Consider the following 19,257-nt stretch of genomic DNA (forward strand, 5'->3'; position numbering starts at 1 on the left):
GCTGGTTTAAAACCCAGGGGATGCACAGCTCTATATCAGGGCATGTCACAATGTGGAAGAGGCAATTGAAGGGACCTCGCTATTGATGTTGACCCCCCCCCCATCCCCCCCTTCCCACCTCATTCTCCCTCCCTCACCCCCGCCCAGCAGTACTTACCCGGAAAAAGGGCACGTCCTCAGATCGAACGTCGGCATCCAGGCTTCCCGACAACGGAGTGGTCATTGAGTGCTCCAAGGCATGTTGGGATAGCTCTGGTGGGCATGGCTCACTTGCTGGCTTGTCTGCCTGCATACTTGCTGGCACCGGCCTGCATACAAGCAGAGTGCAACTTTGCATAAAGGACAACCGAAGGGTCCCCGGGTTAAATCGGGGCGGTTCCCATTTAGTAAGCCAGACATGGAAGGACGCTATTTCGGTAACTGCATTAAACAGAACCCAGTGATTGTTTTTTTCGTTTCATGTTCCTTTCAAGACTATTGTAAGAGTACCATGGACTCCCGCGCGCACGCACACACACACACACGCGGACTCCTACCGTTGCTCGCTGCTGTGCGTGGGTGGCTGGGGCCCCAGTGCAGCCATTCCAACAGGAAGGCCAGCTCCGATCACCGTCACCACCGCCTGCTGCTGCTGTTCCCGTGCCTGCTGCTGCGCCAAAGCTGCTGCTGCTGTGGCCCCTGCGAGCACCGCCTGCTGCGTTCCATCAGTCAGCTGCGCCAGTCTGTTGCCGCTGTGCTGCAACTGCAAATGCTGTTGCTGCTCTTGCTGCTGCAGCTGTTGCTGTAGCTGCTGTTGTTGCAGCTGCTGTTGCTGCAGATGCTGTTGCTGCAGCTGTAGTTGTATCTGTTGCTGCTGCATTAACTGGATTTGGTACGGATGTTTTTGGTTAATCGGGTTGTGCTTAAATTGCTGTTGCAGTTGTAGCTGATGCAACTGCTGTTGCGACAAAGACATGCCTTGCTGTTGTTGCTGCTGCTGTTGCTGTTGCATGGCATGTGACTGCAGCTGTGGCTGCATGTCAGCAGTCTGTTGCACTTGCAAGTTGCTGTTCCTCAACTGCTGTTGTAGCAGATACAGCCCGGCCAGATGTTGCTGCTGCTGCATTTGCTCTTGTAAACGTTGTTGCTGCTGCTGCTGTTGCTGCTGCTGCTGTTGCTGCTGCTGCTGCTGTTGCTGCTGCTGCTCCTGCTGCTGCATTTGCTGCTGCTGCCGCTGCAGCAATTGCCGTTGCTGCATCTCTATCTGAATTTGCTGCTGTTGCTGCTGAGTGCTCACTTGTGTGGGCTGTTCAGGTTTTACCACCAAAAGGTGTCTCAGAGTGCTGCCCTGGAGGGTGGCCTGTTGTTGTTGTTGCTGCTGCTGCTGCTGCACTTGAGAGGGTGGCGGTTGCAATCTCTGCGCAAATGTCTGCGTGAAGGAGTTCAAGTCATGCAAGGCTCCAGATGCCGCCCTCTGCTGCTGCTGCTGTTGCTGCTGCTGCTGTTGCTGCACCTGCTGCTGCTTTTGTGGCTGCTGTTGTTGTGGTTGCTGCTGCCGCTCATGCACAGTGCCCTGCTGCTGCTCCACACCGTATCCGCCGTACTGCATGCCCACGTAGCCCACGTAGGCGCCCACGCTGTTGGGCCACTCGCCCAACGACATGCCGGCGTCCGCTGGCGCCGCTGCCTGGCCCCCATGGTTGACGGTGTGCGGGAGGCTCGCCGGTCGTGGCGGCGGGTCTATACCGGTGCCTCGGTGTGGCGGCAGCAGCGGCGGCTGGAGGGCGGATGGCTGCTTGCCTGCGGGACCCGACACTCCGACCGCCGCGCCCGCCACTTGCGCCTCGGTGGCGACGCCGGCAGCGTTGGCGGCGGCGTCGACGGCGAACGCGCTGCCATACAGGTGCGAGTGTGGGGCGCCTGGAGGCTTCCCGCCATCCCGCGAGTGCTCCTCCATGTCTCTCTCGCGCGCTCCCAGCCGCGGTAACCGCAATTTGGCTCAGGTCAAATAAATAAAACGCATGGGAGGAACTAAACGGCTACGGTGATCGGGGGTGAGTGTGGGCACAGCGTCATCAGGAATGTGCAAGAGGAATAATCGCGTCGGGGGCGGTTTTTTGTCGACACTGCCGTTGCTCCGAATCAATGACAAAACCAAACGTCGGGTCCCTGAGACATGAAAGCTCGAGTGCGTCTCGTGAATTGCCACTTGTAGTATTTCACTGTCGAAAAATAACACCGCAAAATGTATTAAACTATCGCTCTATTTTTATGGAGGTTGTCAGGCCTTACCGCCAACCAAACCTGCATTGTATTTGGAGGGACTTCGATATATATATCCGTCTTCCCACTTGTGAGCGTGTCTCTGTGCGTATTTGGGGTCTTCTCTCCCCCCCGTTCCCGTGCTGCGATGGAGTGGGTCACATTGCGGGGACGGACGCGATGGCGACACTAGTCCAATCAGGGCCCAGGTCTCTCATCTTCCTCTGCGGCCTGCAAGACATAATATCAAAACCGTGTAAAGCTCTCTCCCAACACATCCGGGGCTGTGTTTCTTTTAGTGTTTCCACATTACAATGCATGGCATAACATTCCATTAAGGTGAGACAGAGGGAAAGATCGCTTCCGATTTTTATAAGCTCAGGTCCGGCACCTCTATAGCTACATCCATGAGTTTACAAGTGGCATGTGGTGTACGGGTTCGAGTGACCCTTTATGAAGGATGTGTTTCTGTATGGTCTCCCTATATCCATTAAACGTTTTTTTATTCCCTGCACAATTAGCATGAGGCAGTGCTCATATCTGTTGGTGGCAAGCAGAGAAAATATAAAATGCCTATGCCAGGGTCCAATATATCCATAATCTATCACATTAACTTAGCTACTTCAATGCTAAATTATTCTGTTGATACGTAAACTCCTTTGTCAAGGTACTCTGCTCCTCCCACCCAGCTTAAAAAGACGCTGCCAAGCTTAGCAGTGTTCATTGGAAAGCTGTCTTCCCAACAGTTCTGTTTCTTCACCTGAAGACGGCTGCTTGTGTTGTGGCCGAAACGTCGTGATCATTTTATTTGATTATGTTTTATTTATTTTATTTTATTATTTCCCTTCTACGTGACTTTACCGAAAGAGGTTAAGCACTTTTCACTTGCCACAAAGTGGTACTCATTTCATGGAAATTTAGAGGGTTTGATGAGATGAACCAACTCCTGATTGGAATTTAAACTTAGCTACTTGGCTTGAAATGTTGTACCACTTCCAGTAAGATTGCAATATTTCAGAATAGCGTCTATATCTATTCAAAGGCTTTTATGGGGGGAAGTGAAAGTCTGAGCTCTCTGTGTGTGTGTGTGAATAGGATGTTGTTTGAACGGAACCTGTTGTGTCCAGTCCCTAAAAAAAACGAGTGAAGTTTAAAAATAGACGTGTCAACTGAAGTCTCCAGCTCCAGGAGCTGCTCTTTAACAAGTTAAATGGAAAATACAACTTCTGGGCTTTTGGGTAACAGTGCACGAGGAAGACGCAATGAATTTGACAGCAGGATATAGGGTAGCCCACATGGACGTTCTGATGCCATGTGACAATGCGTTGTCGATGTCATGATAGGAAAAGGAGGTCACGACGAACGGCGGCAGCTGATAAGGCACGGGAACTCAAGTGGCATCCAGAAGCTGAGGACTAAGGGGAAAATAACAGGACGGTGGTGGTGGTGATGCGACTGTTAGAGCAGACCTCCGAAATCAAATGTCAGCTGTGTAACAGCCGAGAGATCCTCGCACGAGGCAGCGGAAAAAGCGAGGTGCGATGGCATTATTGACCTCTGGATGCCGACCCAGACCTAGTTTCTCGCTGTCCGTAGACGGGAGCATGTTAGGGGTGTAACGGGTTGGTTTTGTGGCTCCGTGTCTCCAGCTGGAGCGCTCACCCACGGCGTGGCTCGAGCGAGTGTAGTCCGACCCCGGGTGCAGGGACATCTCCCACGCAGGCCTCAACGCCCCTCCTGCCGGCAGCACAAAAAGGGGTTCTGCTGTCATTAATGCGCACACGCAACGTCCACGCTCCTTAGGGCGCCACGGTGGCGAGATGTTAACTACCTCGCCTGGCACACAGGTGGTGGGTTCGATCCCGACCCTGACACCTGTAATAATCTAAACACACCTCATTTAATCAGAGCTTGGAAAGCTAAGCAGACTTGAGCTTGTATAGTGCTTAGATGGGTGCACTCTACACAACGGGTTGCTACAGGCTGTGGGGCTGCTTAGTGGGCAGCAGATGGCAGTGCAGTAAAATCCATTGTTGTACTGTACTGCAATTCTATACAGTACTCAATGAGCAATGCCTCGCGCATGAAATTATGACACTCGACATATTTGCATCTTTTTTTCTTCTCTCAGTCGAATTCCTATTGTTCCATCGGTATCATGAGACAAACACAATTTAAATGGGAACTCGCACAGTGATCAGTGTACCCTCACATTGTGCTAGAGCAGGGGTCGGCAACCTGTGGCTTCGGAGTCGCGCGCGGCTCTTTACAGACTGCTTCGTGACGTAATGTATGTTGTGTGTGTATGAGTGGGGAGCGGTAGGGTCGTGGTTAGCACGCAGCGCTACGAACCCGGCGACCTGAATTCGGTTCCCGCTCACGGCCAACACACATCAACCAGAGGCGAGGAGTGGTGGTCGGGGTTACTTATGCCCCCACTGAAGACGAACATCCGTGGAGGGATGCAGGCAAAGCCGATGAGTCAGATGCCTTCTATGACCTCCTGCACAGGTGCTAGCTAAAGTGGCCCCTTGGGATAGAGTCATCTTGTTTGGTGACTTCAATGCCCGAGTTGGTCATGATGCTGGCACCTGGTCTGGAGTGACTGGAAGGCATGGGCCAGATCAGCTCAATAACAATGGCAGGAGGCTGCTAGATTTTTGTGCTGCCCATGGGCTTGTAATTACCAACACGCTGTTCCGGCATCGGCGCATCCACACAACATCATGGATGCATGGCGGGTCCAAGCAAGAACATCTGCTGGACTAAATAGTGATGGAACAGCGGATGCGGGCCCATGTCCTTGACACCAGGACCTACCATGGAGCTGATCTGCCCACTGACCATCGACTTGTCATCTGGAAGATGCGCCTGCCATTCTTCCACTCCGGTGGTGGGTGTACACCCAGGATCAAATTCAAACCCTTAGTGGCATGGTCTCAGCTAGTTGATCAAAGTTGCAACCGAGAATTTCATCATCGCTTGCGGCTGGGGATGGCATCGTCCCCCACTCCTCCTGATGTCGAGGGGAAATGGACAAGGTTTAGGACTGTGGCTCATGCAGCTACAATGGCTGCTTTTGGTACACGGTTCAGACATCTTCAGAGACCCTGGCTGAGAGAGGAGGTGTTCAAGCTGGCTGAGAAAAAGTGACAAGCCCACTCTCATCGGCTACAGCATCCCACGTCGGAGAATGAGGAGGCTTACCGCAGCCTTCGCTCGGAGGTTCGGAGAGCCGTGAGGCGCTATAATGATGGGTGGTGGTCGCGGGTTTCTGAGGAGATGGAGTCTGCCTCAATTGCCCGTGATCACAAATCGCTCTTTAATTCCATCAAAAAAGTAACCTGCAGCGCCATACAGAATTACCATCATTAGGGGAAAGAACGGTGATCCAATCTCCGACCCCCAGGAACAGGTTTTCAGATTTGCTGAGCATTTCTGTGAGGTCCTGCGGGAGGGGAAATCCCTCATCCTGGAAAACAACGTGGGACAAAGTGGGGATGACCCTGCCGAGGCTGCGGTGCCTGAAATATTGGAAGAAGAAGTCATCCCTTGTGAGTTGCTCGCTCAGATATCATCTGTTGAGGAATATTTTCTGTCCGTCTGGTACAGCAGAGGTGTAGGGAATTCCAACAAGACCTACATCTCTGCTTTATTGACCTGGTCAAGGCCTATGATACCATCAGTAGGCCTGGGCTCTGGGTTGTTCTTCGTGCTTTCGGAGTCCCTGACCCTATGCTCACGATCATTAAGGACCTTCATGATGGTGAGCGGGCCCGGGTAAAACTACGTGGCCGGGAGTCGGAGCGATTCCCTGTACACCTTGGGGTGTGACAGGGATGTCCTATTGCTCCCACATTATTTAACATCTATTTCGACCACGTAGTTCGTGAAGCCTTCAATAGCTGTACCGGAGGAATTTACATCTGGAACAGATACAATGGGAGGCTGATCGATGCCCGGGTGCGGTCAAGGGATGGCTCCCTATTGCTCAACCATGTTATGTATGCCGATGATCTGTTAATTGCTGCTCACTCAAAGGAGGAGTTGGAGGCGCTGCTGCTTAACCTGGAACTTGCCACTAAGAGGTGGGGCCTTACAATCAGCCCCACCAAAACTAAGTACCTGCCTGGATATTTTGTACCATCGGACACTCCATCCCCACAACTCCCAATTGGTGATAGGGCAGTTGTGGAGAGGGTGGAGAGTTTCTCATACCTGGGCAGTGTGCTCATGACCGGCTCCGGTTTAACAGCAGAGGTCTCACTCTGAATCAGTCGAGCGGCATTCTCTTCATCGGTTGCGTAACGCTGTGTGGAAGCTACCTGGTCTGTCGCTCCGCACGAAGCTTCAGGTCTTCTCAGCCACAGTCATTCCCTCCCTTCTCTATGCTTGCGAAACGTGGTCCCCCCTAATGGAACATCTTCGCCAGTTATACATATTTAGGCTGGCCTGACCTACAATACATCAAGGGTTTAACCAGGCTAGATTAAGTGAGGAGCTCACAAATCCTTGAAAGATCTAGACAAAGTCCCATCGGTGAGCTCCTCCGGCAGGAAAAGCTGCGTTGGCTGGGCCATGTAGCCCGCATGCCCAACCACCGCATGCCCAAACAGCTTTTGTTCGGCTGGATAGAGGGGGCTAAACGGGCACGGCACGGGTCAGAGAAGAGATGGAGTTTTGTGGTACAGGAGGATGTGGAGCTGAGTGGACTTGCCGATGACTGGTACCAGTCGCCTCCAACAACAACGAGAGGAGTGCCGGGTGGCTAAAGCACAGCAAGTTGGCACAGTGGGGGGCACAGGTGGTGCATCAGCCAGTCGTCTCAGTCAGTCGACCTGTGGCATCTGGGTCTGCCCCGTGACCTCCTGCCAGCAGGCGTTCGATACTTCACGTGGCCTCAAGGTGCACATAATCTGGCACAAGTGTTGTGGTGATATCACTGCCACTTAGTGGCGAATGGCGGTTGTTGTTGCATTCCCATGCATTGCGGATCTTGAAATATTGTACTGAATTCGAAACAAATAGGCCCCTCTTGTTATTTTGGTTGCCGGCTCGTGGGGAAGATGCTGTCACCTCGCTAGGCCACTTATCCACACCAGGTGGCGCGCCTTCGTAGGCCTTGCCAAGTTATAGCCATTGCGTCAAAAACCCTGGTGTTTAGTCTTCGGAGAAAATGAAAATGCTGAAGTAACATTTTTTTTGTGCGCAGTCATTCGTGACTGTGGCGAGACCATCAACATCGCTAAACTTGAGAATCTGGTTCAATCACAATACAGTGCCGTCAACGCAAGACTCACGCACGCACATAGCATCACAGCAGCGAGTGCCGGTTCAGTGCTCTTGACGCGGTCATTATCAGCCTTCTCAGTGTCACTGGAGCAATGACAAGAACATTACATACACACAAAAGCTTCACTTCAGCTGTGCGACTGGTCCAAAAGCCAGCGCTGCTATGCACCGCTGCAGCGAGCAACAGAAATAGCGACAGGCGAGCCACGAGTGTGTGAGAGCTCGGCAGCGTAGGCTATGGCCCGGCACTGCTGCCGCTACTACCATTGGCCATTTAGATGCCATCAGTCGTGTCTAATCAAGGCTAAACCGTAGTGATAGCGCACACGGCGTTGGCACCCAGGCCCTGAATTTGCCAAAGCCAACACTGTACCAGTCTCGTGGGGGGGGGGGGGGGGGCGTGCAGGCGTGCGCTGGTGCCATTGTCAAATTACTGGTGCCCAGTTTTGCCAAAGTTTTTCTGTTGTTGTTGCTTAAATGTCAAAAATCCACGAAAAAAACGTGTAAAGTTTGATTCAGTATTATTTTCTTTGACTGAAAGGCAACGCGCTGTGAGCACCTGGTAAGAGGGTATTTATGGCACAATAGGGATGGTGTGTAGCCACCATTGTGCACGCCTGAATGCGTCAGTGCTGATGTTGGTCACAACGCCCCTCGCCAGATACTAAGGCAGAGGTTGACCTAGAGGATACACGTGCTAGGTTATGATAACATTTCAACTTGTGCTGTGAATCACAGCCAAGAACCAAGCATTTCAATCACGGTGCCATCTGGCCGGTTTCACGATAGTGTTCAATGTTTAAAGTCAGACCCCCCCCCCCCTACGGAAGGAGAAGCAAAGTGGATGACAGTAGTTACACTGGCTGGTGATGTCTGCAAATGGAGGGGAAAATATATATTGCTGTGGTTGGAAAACTTTACTACAATCTAATGCCTTTTAAAGCAATCCAAAATGCGCTACATTTGCATCTGGAAGATGATACGCACACTGCACAGGAATTAAGCAAAAGCGTACAGATGAGGAGCGCAAGGTGGAAACACAGAGGGCGCCGCAGCATCGAGATGTTAACTACCTCGCCTGTTGTACTGGAGGTTGTGGGTTCGATTCTGACTGACGCCTGTATATTTGGAGTTTGCATGTCCCGCTCCCCGTGGTCGCGTGGAATTTTCTCCAGGTACCCCGGTTTCCACCCCCCACATTTAGAATCAACGTGTGTTTGGCTGCTATACATTTCCATATGATAAGCCACTTCGTTGAGCTATCATTTGTGGCCGGGTCGCTTCTGAAAAAGGGCTATACAGCTCAGTGGGCCTTACCTGGTAAAATAAAAAAATAGTTTTAGTTTAGTTTAAATAGGCTGACCACAAAGCAGAAAATAGCCCACAAGAGGGACAGCTCATTATCCGTATCAAATCAACGACTGAAGTGATTTGTTCAGAAATGCGAGAAATCCGATTATTTGACAATATTGGGCCAATATTATGGATCTTTCTAAGGTGCAAATCAGGGCTGGATTAACCCCCCCACGGTTTACGTATCCAGGAGATAAAGACTAAGTTTCCCCTACTTCATTTGGTGTTGCTTGAATGGCAGTTAAAGCATAATTACAGTATATTCAAAGAACATTCCATTTAGTAAACATAAAATTTATATTAATAAGAGACTGAAATTAGAGTATACGTGCATCAGCGTTGCACAGTGAATTAACAGGTCTCTTTTGCAAGGCAGAGCTGGGTTTAAATATTGGAAAACATAACATTCTATATTTTGCTGCAGCAATCAGTAATAATTACAAAAGCCGAAATGGATCACACTGCTCAACTGAGCACTAAGCAGCGTTCATCTCTGTCGGGAGATCGAGATAACGGTTCACAATCCACGTTGATAACGAATGGTGGTGGCCAGTTTCTCCCTTCACGGGATGATCAGTAAACTTGACACAAGGCAGAAGTCATTTTCCTTCAGCGCCGAGTCATCCCAAAATGGATTTTTTTTATTCTTAATGTTCCTCCACAGCATCGCCGCCGATGTTGGAATGCAATGACATTTAAAAAGAAAAAGCGACACATTTAATCGCAATAATAACAACAGTTATTGTGATTATTCATTCATATGAAGCTTTCTGGCCCACGGTACTCTTTCAGGAGAGCCCTTCCTCGGAATGTTTGGCTAATTCCTATTTTGTGCACGTTTATACGTTGCTTTCTTTTAATACGATCTCGCGTTTCCAACATCGGTTCAGGCAACAAACACAGCACGGGTGGGGCATTTCTTTTTGTTTCTTTACCAAGGGCTGGACTTTCAAATTCCTTTGAGGGGCTCCCATTAACACACCCCAGTCACTGCTGTCGCTGCAACAAAAGTGACTAAGTGTACTAATATTAGAAACACATTACCATGTTGAAATGTTTACCCTTTATTTACCCAATTGGAGTGGGCGTGTGGCTAATATGATAAATAAACAACGATTGGGGCTTTTTGAAGGCTGTATGGACATGTGATACCAGAAGTTTATTAGAAGTTTCAAAAGTGTATAAATTATCCGAGTAAATTACACATTGAGCTATACAGCCCAATGATGACACGGCCAGCAGATACACGGCAGCAAGAGTTAATAAACACGATATGAAATAAAAAAAATATATAAATAAAAGTAATTACAACCAAATGATCTGATAAAACAATTACGGACATTCACATTTGTATAGTTTCGACCTCAATAATGTCTGTTTAAAAGAGTTAGAGACGGCAGAGTGGTGATCCCCAGAGACGAGAGCAGTGGGTTACAAAACTTTGGAGCAGCAGTAACACAAAACGCCTTTAAGCAAAGTTGCGTATGAAATCTAGGAATCGTAAACAATCAGATTTGTTTTTAGTATTTTGTAGCGCTATTAATACATCTGATAAATAAAGTGCAGATCTTTGGGTAACTGCATTATAAGTGAATGTCGCCCAATGACAACTTCTTCCGTGCTTCCAGGATCATTAGCCCTGTCACGGTGTGAAGGCGCAGGCCCGTGCGGCCCTAGGCTCTCTGCCCTGGCCACAGAGTCAGCTGTTTCAATGCTGCCCGGCGTTGCAAGCAACAGGCGGGGAAAAATCGCCCAATGACAACTTCTTCCGTGCTTCCAGGATCATTAGCCCTGTCACGGTGTGAAGGCACAGGCCCGTGCGGCCCTAGGCTCTCCCCGCCCAGGCTATAAAGTCATCAGCGGTCTCAATGTTGTACGCACGGCGTCGCCTTTGCAAACAGTCGGGCAAAAGCACACCACGCTCGGCGATAGGCAGTGATCTCACAGGGAGTGGCAGTAATCGAGGTGTTTTTGCTGCAGTGGCTCGTCACTGAGTGCTCCACGTGCTCCACTTACGACCCCCCAACGCCCCCCCCCCCACCCCCTCCGGCTAGAACACCTAAATTGCGCCTAATGCTGCTGGGGCAATCGCAATTACAAGAGGCACCAGCGTGCGCGGGTCGCACGTGGCTCGTCAAAGACTCTACGAGCAGGCTGGCTTCGTAGGCTGGATGGTGGCTCGGGGCGTTTGTCGAGCTGCTGCCACTTCCGGGATGCAGAGTCAGAATCCAGGTTTTCCGTCGCGCGTGACGGAACAGCGGTGCGACACACGTAAAACTTTGCATTATAAGACGCAGCGGGGAAAATTCCCGTGCTACGTCTCAAGAGTGATTTATACCTTTGCTAACCGTTTATGTTACCACGACGCTCTTCGTGCGTAATTGGCCAAAATTATTTCAGAAAAAAACAAAAAGTAACCACGGATGTACACACTTTTTTGAGCAACGCGATGATGATGCTGCTTAAATCTTATATAGCTACATTATAAACCGTTACATTGATGTTTCGTATTAATTTAAGGAGTTTCTGTTTTGCTTAAAATTCCGAGCCTGTGTGCTGTTGTTGCATTTGCGATTATAATGTTTTTACATGTGCATTGTATTTGTAACATGTGTATCGCATCACCCTTTGCAAAGATAACTTTCAGTCTCAAAAAGGTCCTCATCTGGTTTTAAACAAAGCAGTTGACATCGATCGGCCCGGTCAAAAATAACTGCATCAAAAAAACGCATCATTGTCGTGTAGGAGTAGAACCACTGACTGACATTTGCAAGGTTACCAATTAAAATCCTGCTTGAAGGTGGACCTGGCCTATAAACCTTCCATAGTTGATGAAATTGAGTGCTCCTCTGCGTTAAGTCAAATAATGAACCCCCCCCCCCCAACATAGGAATGTGGAATTTCCAACACGAAGATCCGGGCTGCTAACAGAAACGTACATGCTGTGTTCTCCAAGGCCACATCTCCAAGTGGATGCTATTGGATCACGTGGTGCATTCACAAACGGCGACTGCACATTTATGCCTCGTCATAAACAAAAAAACAACTTTACGTGAAAATAATTGCTCAGGCATAAACAACAACAAAAGCACACGTCACCGTTTGCAAGAGCAAGCCTTTACTTGCTGTCATTTGCAAATTTGAAAAAAAAAAATTACCCACAATTACCCACTGCTGAATGACTCATCACTGAATTCTCAAGCAAGCAATGGGATGACATCCCCCCATGCCCCCACCCACATGCCTCCCCCCCCCCAATGCCCCCACCCCCATGTTCTCCCACGCCCCTCAACCACTGTGGACTTATTACAAAAGTAGTCGTCGTTACATAAACTCCGGGGAAATTATTATCGGAGTAAATCTCCGACTGGAACTTGACATTTTGAGACAGTGAGTTTAGTGCTGCAACCGCAGCACCACAAGTACTGTCGGATATTTTCTCGGGTTTATGGGCCCTGTTCAAGGCAATTGGTGGGTGGATGGCATTCGCTTGTGACTGATGAGCTACGTGCTAGGCATCTAAAAGTGACCGATCCATATGTTTCACACACCTCCGATGAGCACAGTTGGCTACGTAATGTGCGAAAAAAGTTCAACATATATACACATACATATGGGCGTTCCTTAATTGCTTCTCATGGAACGAACTCCCATTATTCTACACGCACGACATGATGCACAAAAGTAATCCAGCAGGAATCGTCACGTGCGCGAGTCATTTGAGCTGCAAGACAAAAGAAGTGGGGCCTGTTGAAAAGCCGCATAGCAAGTGGGCCACTGAGTCATCTGCGAATGAACACATCCCCATGTGGTGTGAGTTTTCTCTGGGAATTTGGCTTCCTCCCACGCGCAAAAATACATTATTCATTAAGGAAGCTGCCCAGCATCCCAGTCAGGAACCGTATAAAAATAATGAACAGAGAAATTACAAGAAATGTGAACTCCGCAACGGTCCATCCACTACCGGATAAAGGCCCTCCACATGGTGTTGTCATCCCTCATGGCCTTGTGAATCCCACATTCATCTTGCTCTCATACCACCAGTCTCCTCCATAGGCCAACTTCCCCTACAACAATGCGTCTTGCCCAACCAAACATACCTTCCCTTCGTGATCAATATGTTTATCATTTGTGTTCATTCCCTGAACCATGTCTTCCTATTTCTGTCGCTCAGCGTAAGTAATACTTGGCATGCATCTCTTATATGCTTCGTGTAATTATTCTTAGGAGTATATTAAAATTACACAGGCTGGCCTATCACGTGGAAATGTATTGTAGCTAAATACTCTAAGCATACGTTTCTAAATATGGAGGGAAAACCCAAAGGACATGGAGAATCCACACGACCACGGGGAGAAAGACGTGCGCAAACTCCAAATATACAGGCGTGAGCGTCGGGGTCGAACCCACAACCTCCTGTATATAAACACAATTTAACTGGGAACTCGCGCAGTGATTAGTATACCCTCACATTGTGTTCGAGAATAACAACCCACCTCAAACCCCACCGACAGAGGTTTGAATTTGAGACCTTCTTGATTGTCAGCTGAGTGCTATAACCACAGTGTGACCTGGCCGGTTTGCAAGGCACCTTTTAAATTAAGATCATTGACCCTCAGTTGAGGCTCCCCTATAGCGACGCATAGATTCTGCAGCTAAAGTACTTCATTATTCTCACGACGCACGCTCGAGTCACACATGGGGGTAACAACACAAACTCTGTGGGTTCGTGTACAGTTTTGCGGGCTCTAGATTCGATGCACACCACAGTGGCGAATGCAACCTCTGTTGGGCCAACTCCTTTACGAAGGGTTTTGCATGTGGAGGACACCCGAAGGGATAACACTCGAAAGTCCACACAAGCCGATCGGTATCCTACTCTCCATACTACCGCCAGTCTTGACCGCTACCTGCAGTCCAGTTGGAGGTTTGCGAGTCTCGCAGCTCACGGTAACCCTACTGCCGCCGTCAAAGTTCGGGATTGCAAGCGTGCACCACCGTTTATCTCGCTTCATATCCTTAAGGCTTGCGCACCTCTGTGGCAACGGTCTGCATTTTCACAGCTCGCCCACTGCATGCGTTGTCATGTTTTATGTAATGTGTGTCAATTATGCACCGCATGTTATTTAATTCCTTAATAACCTCATGGCGCCACCACGGCCAGCCCACATACGCACCGTCAAGGGTCCTCTCGGAGCGTACATGTCACACGACGAGCACGTGCGTGTGATTGTGCGTCGTAAGTAAGTTTTAATATGACATTTTATGTACTGCACGTGACATTTTAACTCGGACATCAAGTAGAACAACATTTGGCAGGTAACGATGTAGGCCATGAACACATGCACAGGGTCGAGACGCGGTTGGATTAAGCGTGGTTGTGTGTGTTTGAGTGTCGTGAATGTTTAAAAATTACATGTTATGAACTGGCGATATTCTACAGCCACCGATGCACTTGACACTGGGCCAGTTTGCACCGACTGCACGACTCAGGTCTGGCCAATGGTGAGCAATTTCTGCAGGGAATCACGAAAAGTTGACATTAAAGACTCGTTGGCGACATCATCATCAGCATTCTCAAGGACGGAAACATCATGTGCCAGTGTCAAACTCCAGATGTGAAATGTATCTCCTTACAGTGGCAAGGTGGGCGCCTCTGTCAAAGCATCCGACTCACTATCGTTTTGCCGAGTGGATTATTTCTCCGTTTTTTCCCCCCTCCACATTTAAAAACCACACATGCGGTTAGAGCAGAGGTCGGCAACCAAAACAACAAAAGGGACCACTTTTTTTCGAATTCGGTACAAAGCTCAATATTTCGAGAGCGGCAATGCATGTGAATACATACACACATATATTACGTCACGAAGCAGTAGTACATACAGAGCCGCATGTGGCATGCGCAGGTTTCCAACCCCTGTTCTAGGGTTATTCTCCAACACAATGTGTGGGTATACTGATCACTGTGCGAGTTCCCAGTTAAATTGTGTTAGTATACAGGAGGTTGTGGGTTCGACCCTGACACCTGGATGTTTGGAGTTTGCACGTCTCTCTCCCCTTGGTCAAGTGGATTTTTTTTCTCAGAGTCCTCCAGGTTTTCCCTCTACATTTAGAATCAGTGTGCATTTAAGAGTATTTGGCCGCTTTAAATTTCCACAAGGTAAGCCACCCCCCGTTGATACAATCATTTGTGGCCAGGTCGTTTCTGAAAAAGAGCTACGAATCTCATTGGGCCTTACCTGGTAAAGGTAAAAGTAAAAAAAAGTTAAATTCCAGTTGGAGCCCGACTCGGCCCAGACCCACCAACTCATGAGGGGGGGAGGGTCTACATAGGCTGTCCTTTGGCCTACACCGAGGAAATGCGCAATTCCGCCAATGCCTCTGGGTGGGCAACGGAGATGCCCGCCGCCCACGCGCATACGCGCGTGTGCGGGCAGGCGGGCAGGCGGGCAGGCGGGCAGGCGGGCAGGCGGGCAGGCGGGCAGGCGGGCGGCTTCGACTTTCGTTTGATCCACAGCGACGAACGTTGACAGGGTGTGCGGTGGCGCGATGCGAGGGATTCTGAGCGAGTGTTAATGTCGGCAATGGTTCAAGGTGGCATTGACGATTTCTGTCCAGTTGCACAAAAGCCGCCACACACACACCTGCCCAAGTGTATGTATAAAATATAACCCCAACGGGCCATAGTTAGTAAAACTGAGGCTATTAAAAGCACTTTTCGGCTGTAAGCTGACACAAGCACAGCAATGCTGCTGTATCCACTGCACGTGTGACCATGGGCAGAGTGGCCCGAACGCCAGAGCCCAGGTCAGATGCATTGAATGTCACTGCTGTTTCATCAGGCGTTCCAGCCGATGTGCTGCCAAGTCAGACACCCGGGCGGCTTAAAATTCCTGAAAATTACGCACCAGGCACACACAAACAACGAGCAAGTGCACACTCGCGCACACGGAGACCCATACGCAGGTGCACTTGCACGCACAGACGCACACAGGCATGTGCAGACATACGTGGATGCACACACAAAGGACAGGCCTGCACACACGTGCACACACGAGTGCCTACCAATCCTGCAAAGTAGCGCGCAAGTGCGCATGTAAAGCCCATGCAAGACGCAGAGACATGCATTTGTGTGCGTGACTACGTTATAATATCTGTACCCTTTATTTAGATGGCCCAGGGATTAGTGGTTGGTTGCATAAAACAACTTGATCGACATCAGTTTGCAATCGAATTCAGTGAATGCAAAAGCTTGATTTGGTAAACTTCGGCTCTGAGGATTCAAACTGTTGGTTTGATAGCCATGTGACGATGAACACAATTTGCTGCACATATTAGGCTGCGTCACATGGCATGGTAACAGGATGTTTAAGTGACTTCAGATGACTGTGGATAGAGGACATGGTAAGCTCGGTTTGCAGAGGAGGGCACATTGACACACAATCAACTGGAATACTGCAGGTTACTTGAGATAAAATTCTTTTGACATCTTCCAGGGCCGTTCTAACACAAGGCAGCAGTTTCAAATCAATAATGAACAATCTCCTAACACGACACTCATAGCGCATTTGTAATATAACTTGGATGGCATTTTAAATCAGACGTTGGTGATGTCGGCTGAGACCGCAACTCGACACACTTGAGAACCCGGTTTAAGCCACATATAGCCGCAGCCTGGATGAGAACCCAAGAGACCACAGGCAGTGCCGGGCTCAGTGACTTGGACATTCCAAGTTCACTTGGTGACTCAGCCACCCAAGCACTGTAAAGGACGAACACACAAAAGGGGACATCAAATTACACATACGAATGGTTCAATAACTGGAAACACACACACACAACTGCATGTGCACTATAAATAATGTCAACGCTTACCACGATGAACTTTGCAAAAAAGGTTTGGCTTTTCTCAACTCTTTCTTCTTCATTCATATGGCAGTCGGGAAAAGCAACAGTTTTTGAAACGTGTTATAGTTGAAGGCTACGTTTTTTTCTTCAACCAGTCCAAGGAGTCCGGAGAAAGCTGCGTGGATCGCAGCGACACCGCCAGGACATTGCATGGATGGTGGATTAATCGATGATGAGTTTGAGATTTAAAACTAATTTACTTGTGTTTAGTTTGTTGTTCTTCCCCCCCACACCTCCGATTAGCATGGTTGGCTACGTACGTGGCGGAAGAAGTTCAACATACATACATTCATGGTTTGGACTTATCAATGAGATAAAGACATGAGTAATATCCAGAAGCAGAAAATTAGTGCTGAATACAATCACATTTCTCATGTGATTTGTAACTTTGATCCACACCCATCTATCGACCGTCCAATTTTTATATGCAATTCTATTGGGATAATGTGTGTTGCCTTGGTATCGTCTGGGAATGTGTTTGCTGTTGTTTTGCTGCCTTGCCCAAGCTTGGGAAATTAAGTGCTTGTGCAATTTTTACTTGTATACTTTTTCTGATGTATTTCTAATTAGTGATTTGCTTGCCTTTCCCTATACTTTGCACTCCTATCGTTTAAGGTATTGTTTGTTGTTGTAACGTTCTGGCCCAGAAAAGGGGCTTCATAGCTCATTGGATTTATCCAGGATAAACAAAGATTCAGTATTAAATCACTAACAATGAAAGCACAACCAACTAACAGTAAAGAGCTGCAGTAGTGGCAGTATTTATTTAATTCAGATGGACATCCTCAATGGAATGTTTTCCATTTCAATCTTGGCTCAGAGTATTATTATGAACGATTAACTTGCACACAAAAACAAAGAAACCCATAGAGCATTAAATACATTGGGTCAAGTGCTGTTAGAAAACGCCTATTGCGGTTGGCACACCACGAGGAGGGGATGGTGTGGCCCTGTATAATGCCCGGCCAAGTTTGTATTCCCGGTTGTGACATTTATAACAACCACACCTGGTATCAATTTAAAGCCGAGGCGACTTAGGCCAGGTTTAGAAACAACTTGCCACTGATATCAGATGACAACTTTTACATCTATATTGTTTATTTTACCAGAAAAGGCACACTGAGTTACAGAGTTTTTTACAGAAGTGACCTGGCCCCAAATGGTAGGTCAACGAAGTGGTTTATCACGTGGAAATTTAAAGCAGCCAAATACTCTAAAAAGCATGTTGATTCTAAATGTGGGGAGGAAATCGGAGGACCCAGACAAAAAGCCAGGCACCACAGACAGAGAGACATGCAAACTCCAAATATATAGCAGGCGGGATCAAACCTATGACCTCCTGTATACCGGGCGAGGTAGTTAACAGCTCACCACCATGGAACCCCAGATGGCTGAGATGGTCATGTGGTGAACTAACCTCTAAACTATTACTCCCCCATATACGTATACACACAAAGACATAGGTCCCCCCAATTAGCTTGACACAATGTCAGGGTAATTGCTGTTAGCAAGCACCAATTAAGGCCAGCATAACATACGAGGGGGTGGTTCAGGTAGAGGGGGCAACCCCTCCAGCAATGAAAAATGATGACTTGTTAGTAAGTAAGGACTTCTCCCTTGCATTTTATTCGACGCGTGTGCGGCGATGGCACAGCCATCGATCGAGGGTCGAATTCGAACCGTGTGTGATCGGCATCGCGCTCGCTGAAGGCGAATGCCTTCAGGGAAGTCGTGTCCTGTATACGCAACTGTGCACAATTCTGAGTCACTTATAACTGCTTTGCCGTTACTTATTGCCAATTATGGACTCAGACTTTTGTCCTATCATCTCATAGAGTCCCTGGCACGTAATAATATGCTACACAGTGGCAGTGGAGTGGGGATCGCAAAATGACGATTTATTACAAATAAATCTCAATGATGCAATCGAAATTAGGGATTTCGATCGGATCATTGGGGGAGCACGTGCCACCCTACCCCCCCCCCCCCCCCACTGGCTCCGCCAGTGGTTATCACTTGTGCAAGCAGTCACATGCAAGTAAACAAAGCGGAGGCTCAGTACAAGTTCACTGCCGTTCCCCTCCACACAACAAAGACCCTCCGTATAGCCTTTAATATACTGTCAGGGCAGGTGCTGTTAGCGAGTAGCACCTATGAAGACTGCGACGGCACATGAGGGGGTGGGTGGCCAGCACCATGCCCGCCCACCTTTGTCTCCCGAGTGGCGATGCTTACACCAGCACCAGATACTAATTTGAGGCTGATTCGACCTAGGGGGGGCCTAGGACCAGTTCAAATAGTCGTCACTGGTGTTGGCTGCGAACGGGAATAGAACTCGGGGCAGCGGCTTCATAACGCAGCACACTAACCGCACTGCACTACCGCACACGCGCACGCACAGACGCACTTTGCACTAGCAGGGAGATAGCACGGAGGTAGCACTTGCCAGCGAGCGTGGTGAAC

At 48.8% G+C, this 19,257-nt stretch overlaps 1 protein-coding gene across 4 annotated transcripts in view; it reads right to left on the reverse strand.

The window, feature by feature from the left end:
• Nucleotides 1–19,257, reverse strand: part of LOC116948491 (uncharacterized) — an 85,199-nt gene that overhangs the window by 20,667 nt on the left and 45,275 nt on the right. For all 4 annotated transcript variants that reach the window (XM_032965213.2, XM_076071553.1, XM_032965216.2 and 1 more), the window contains exons 2-4: nucleotides 3,904–3,978; nucleotides 537–2,472; nucleotides 158–308 (exon numbers count right to left, since the gene is read on the reverse strand). In XM_032965213.2, the coding sequence (XP_032821104.2) occupies nucleotides 158–308; nucleotides 537–1,936 (1,551 nt within the window). In that variant the 5' untranslated portion in view covers nucleotides 1,937–2,472; nucleotides 3,904–3,978. The remainder of the gene's footprint in view (nucleotides 1–157; nucleotides 309–536; nucleotides 2,473–3,903; nucleotides 3,979–19,257) is intronic.

The sequence above is a fragment of the Petromyzon marinus genome, chromosome 33 (assembly GCF_048934315.1).
Source record: "Petromyzon marinus isolate PM22_M1 ecotype Great Lakes invasive population chromosome 33, UKy_Petmar_22M1.pri1.0, whole genome shotgun sequence".
NCBI classification, from domain to species: domain Eukaryota; kingdom Metazoa; phylum Chordata; class Hyperoartia; order Petromyzontiformes; family Petromyzontidae; genus Petromyzon; species Petromyzon marinus.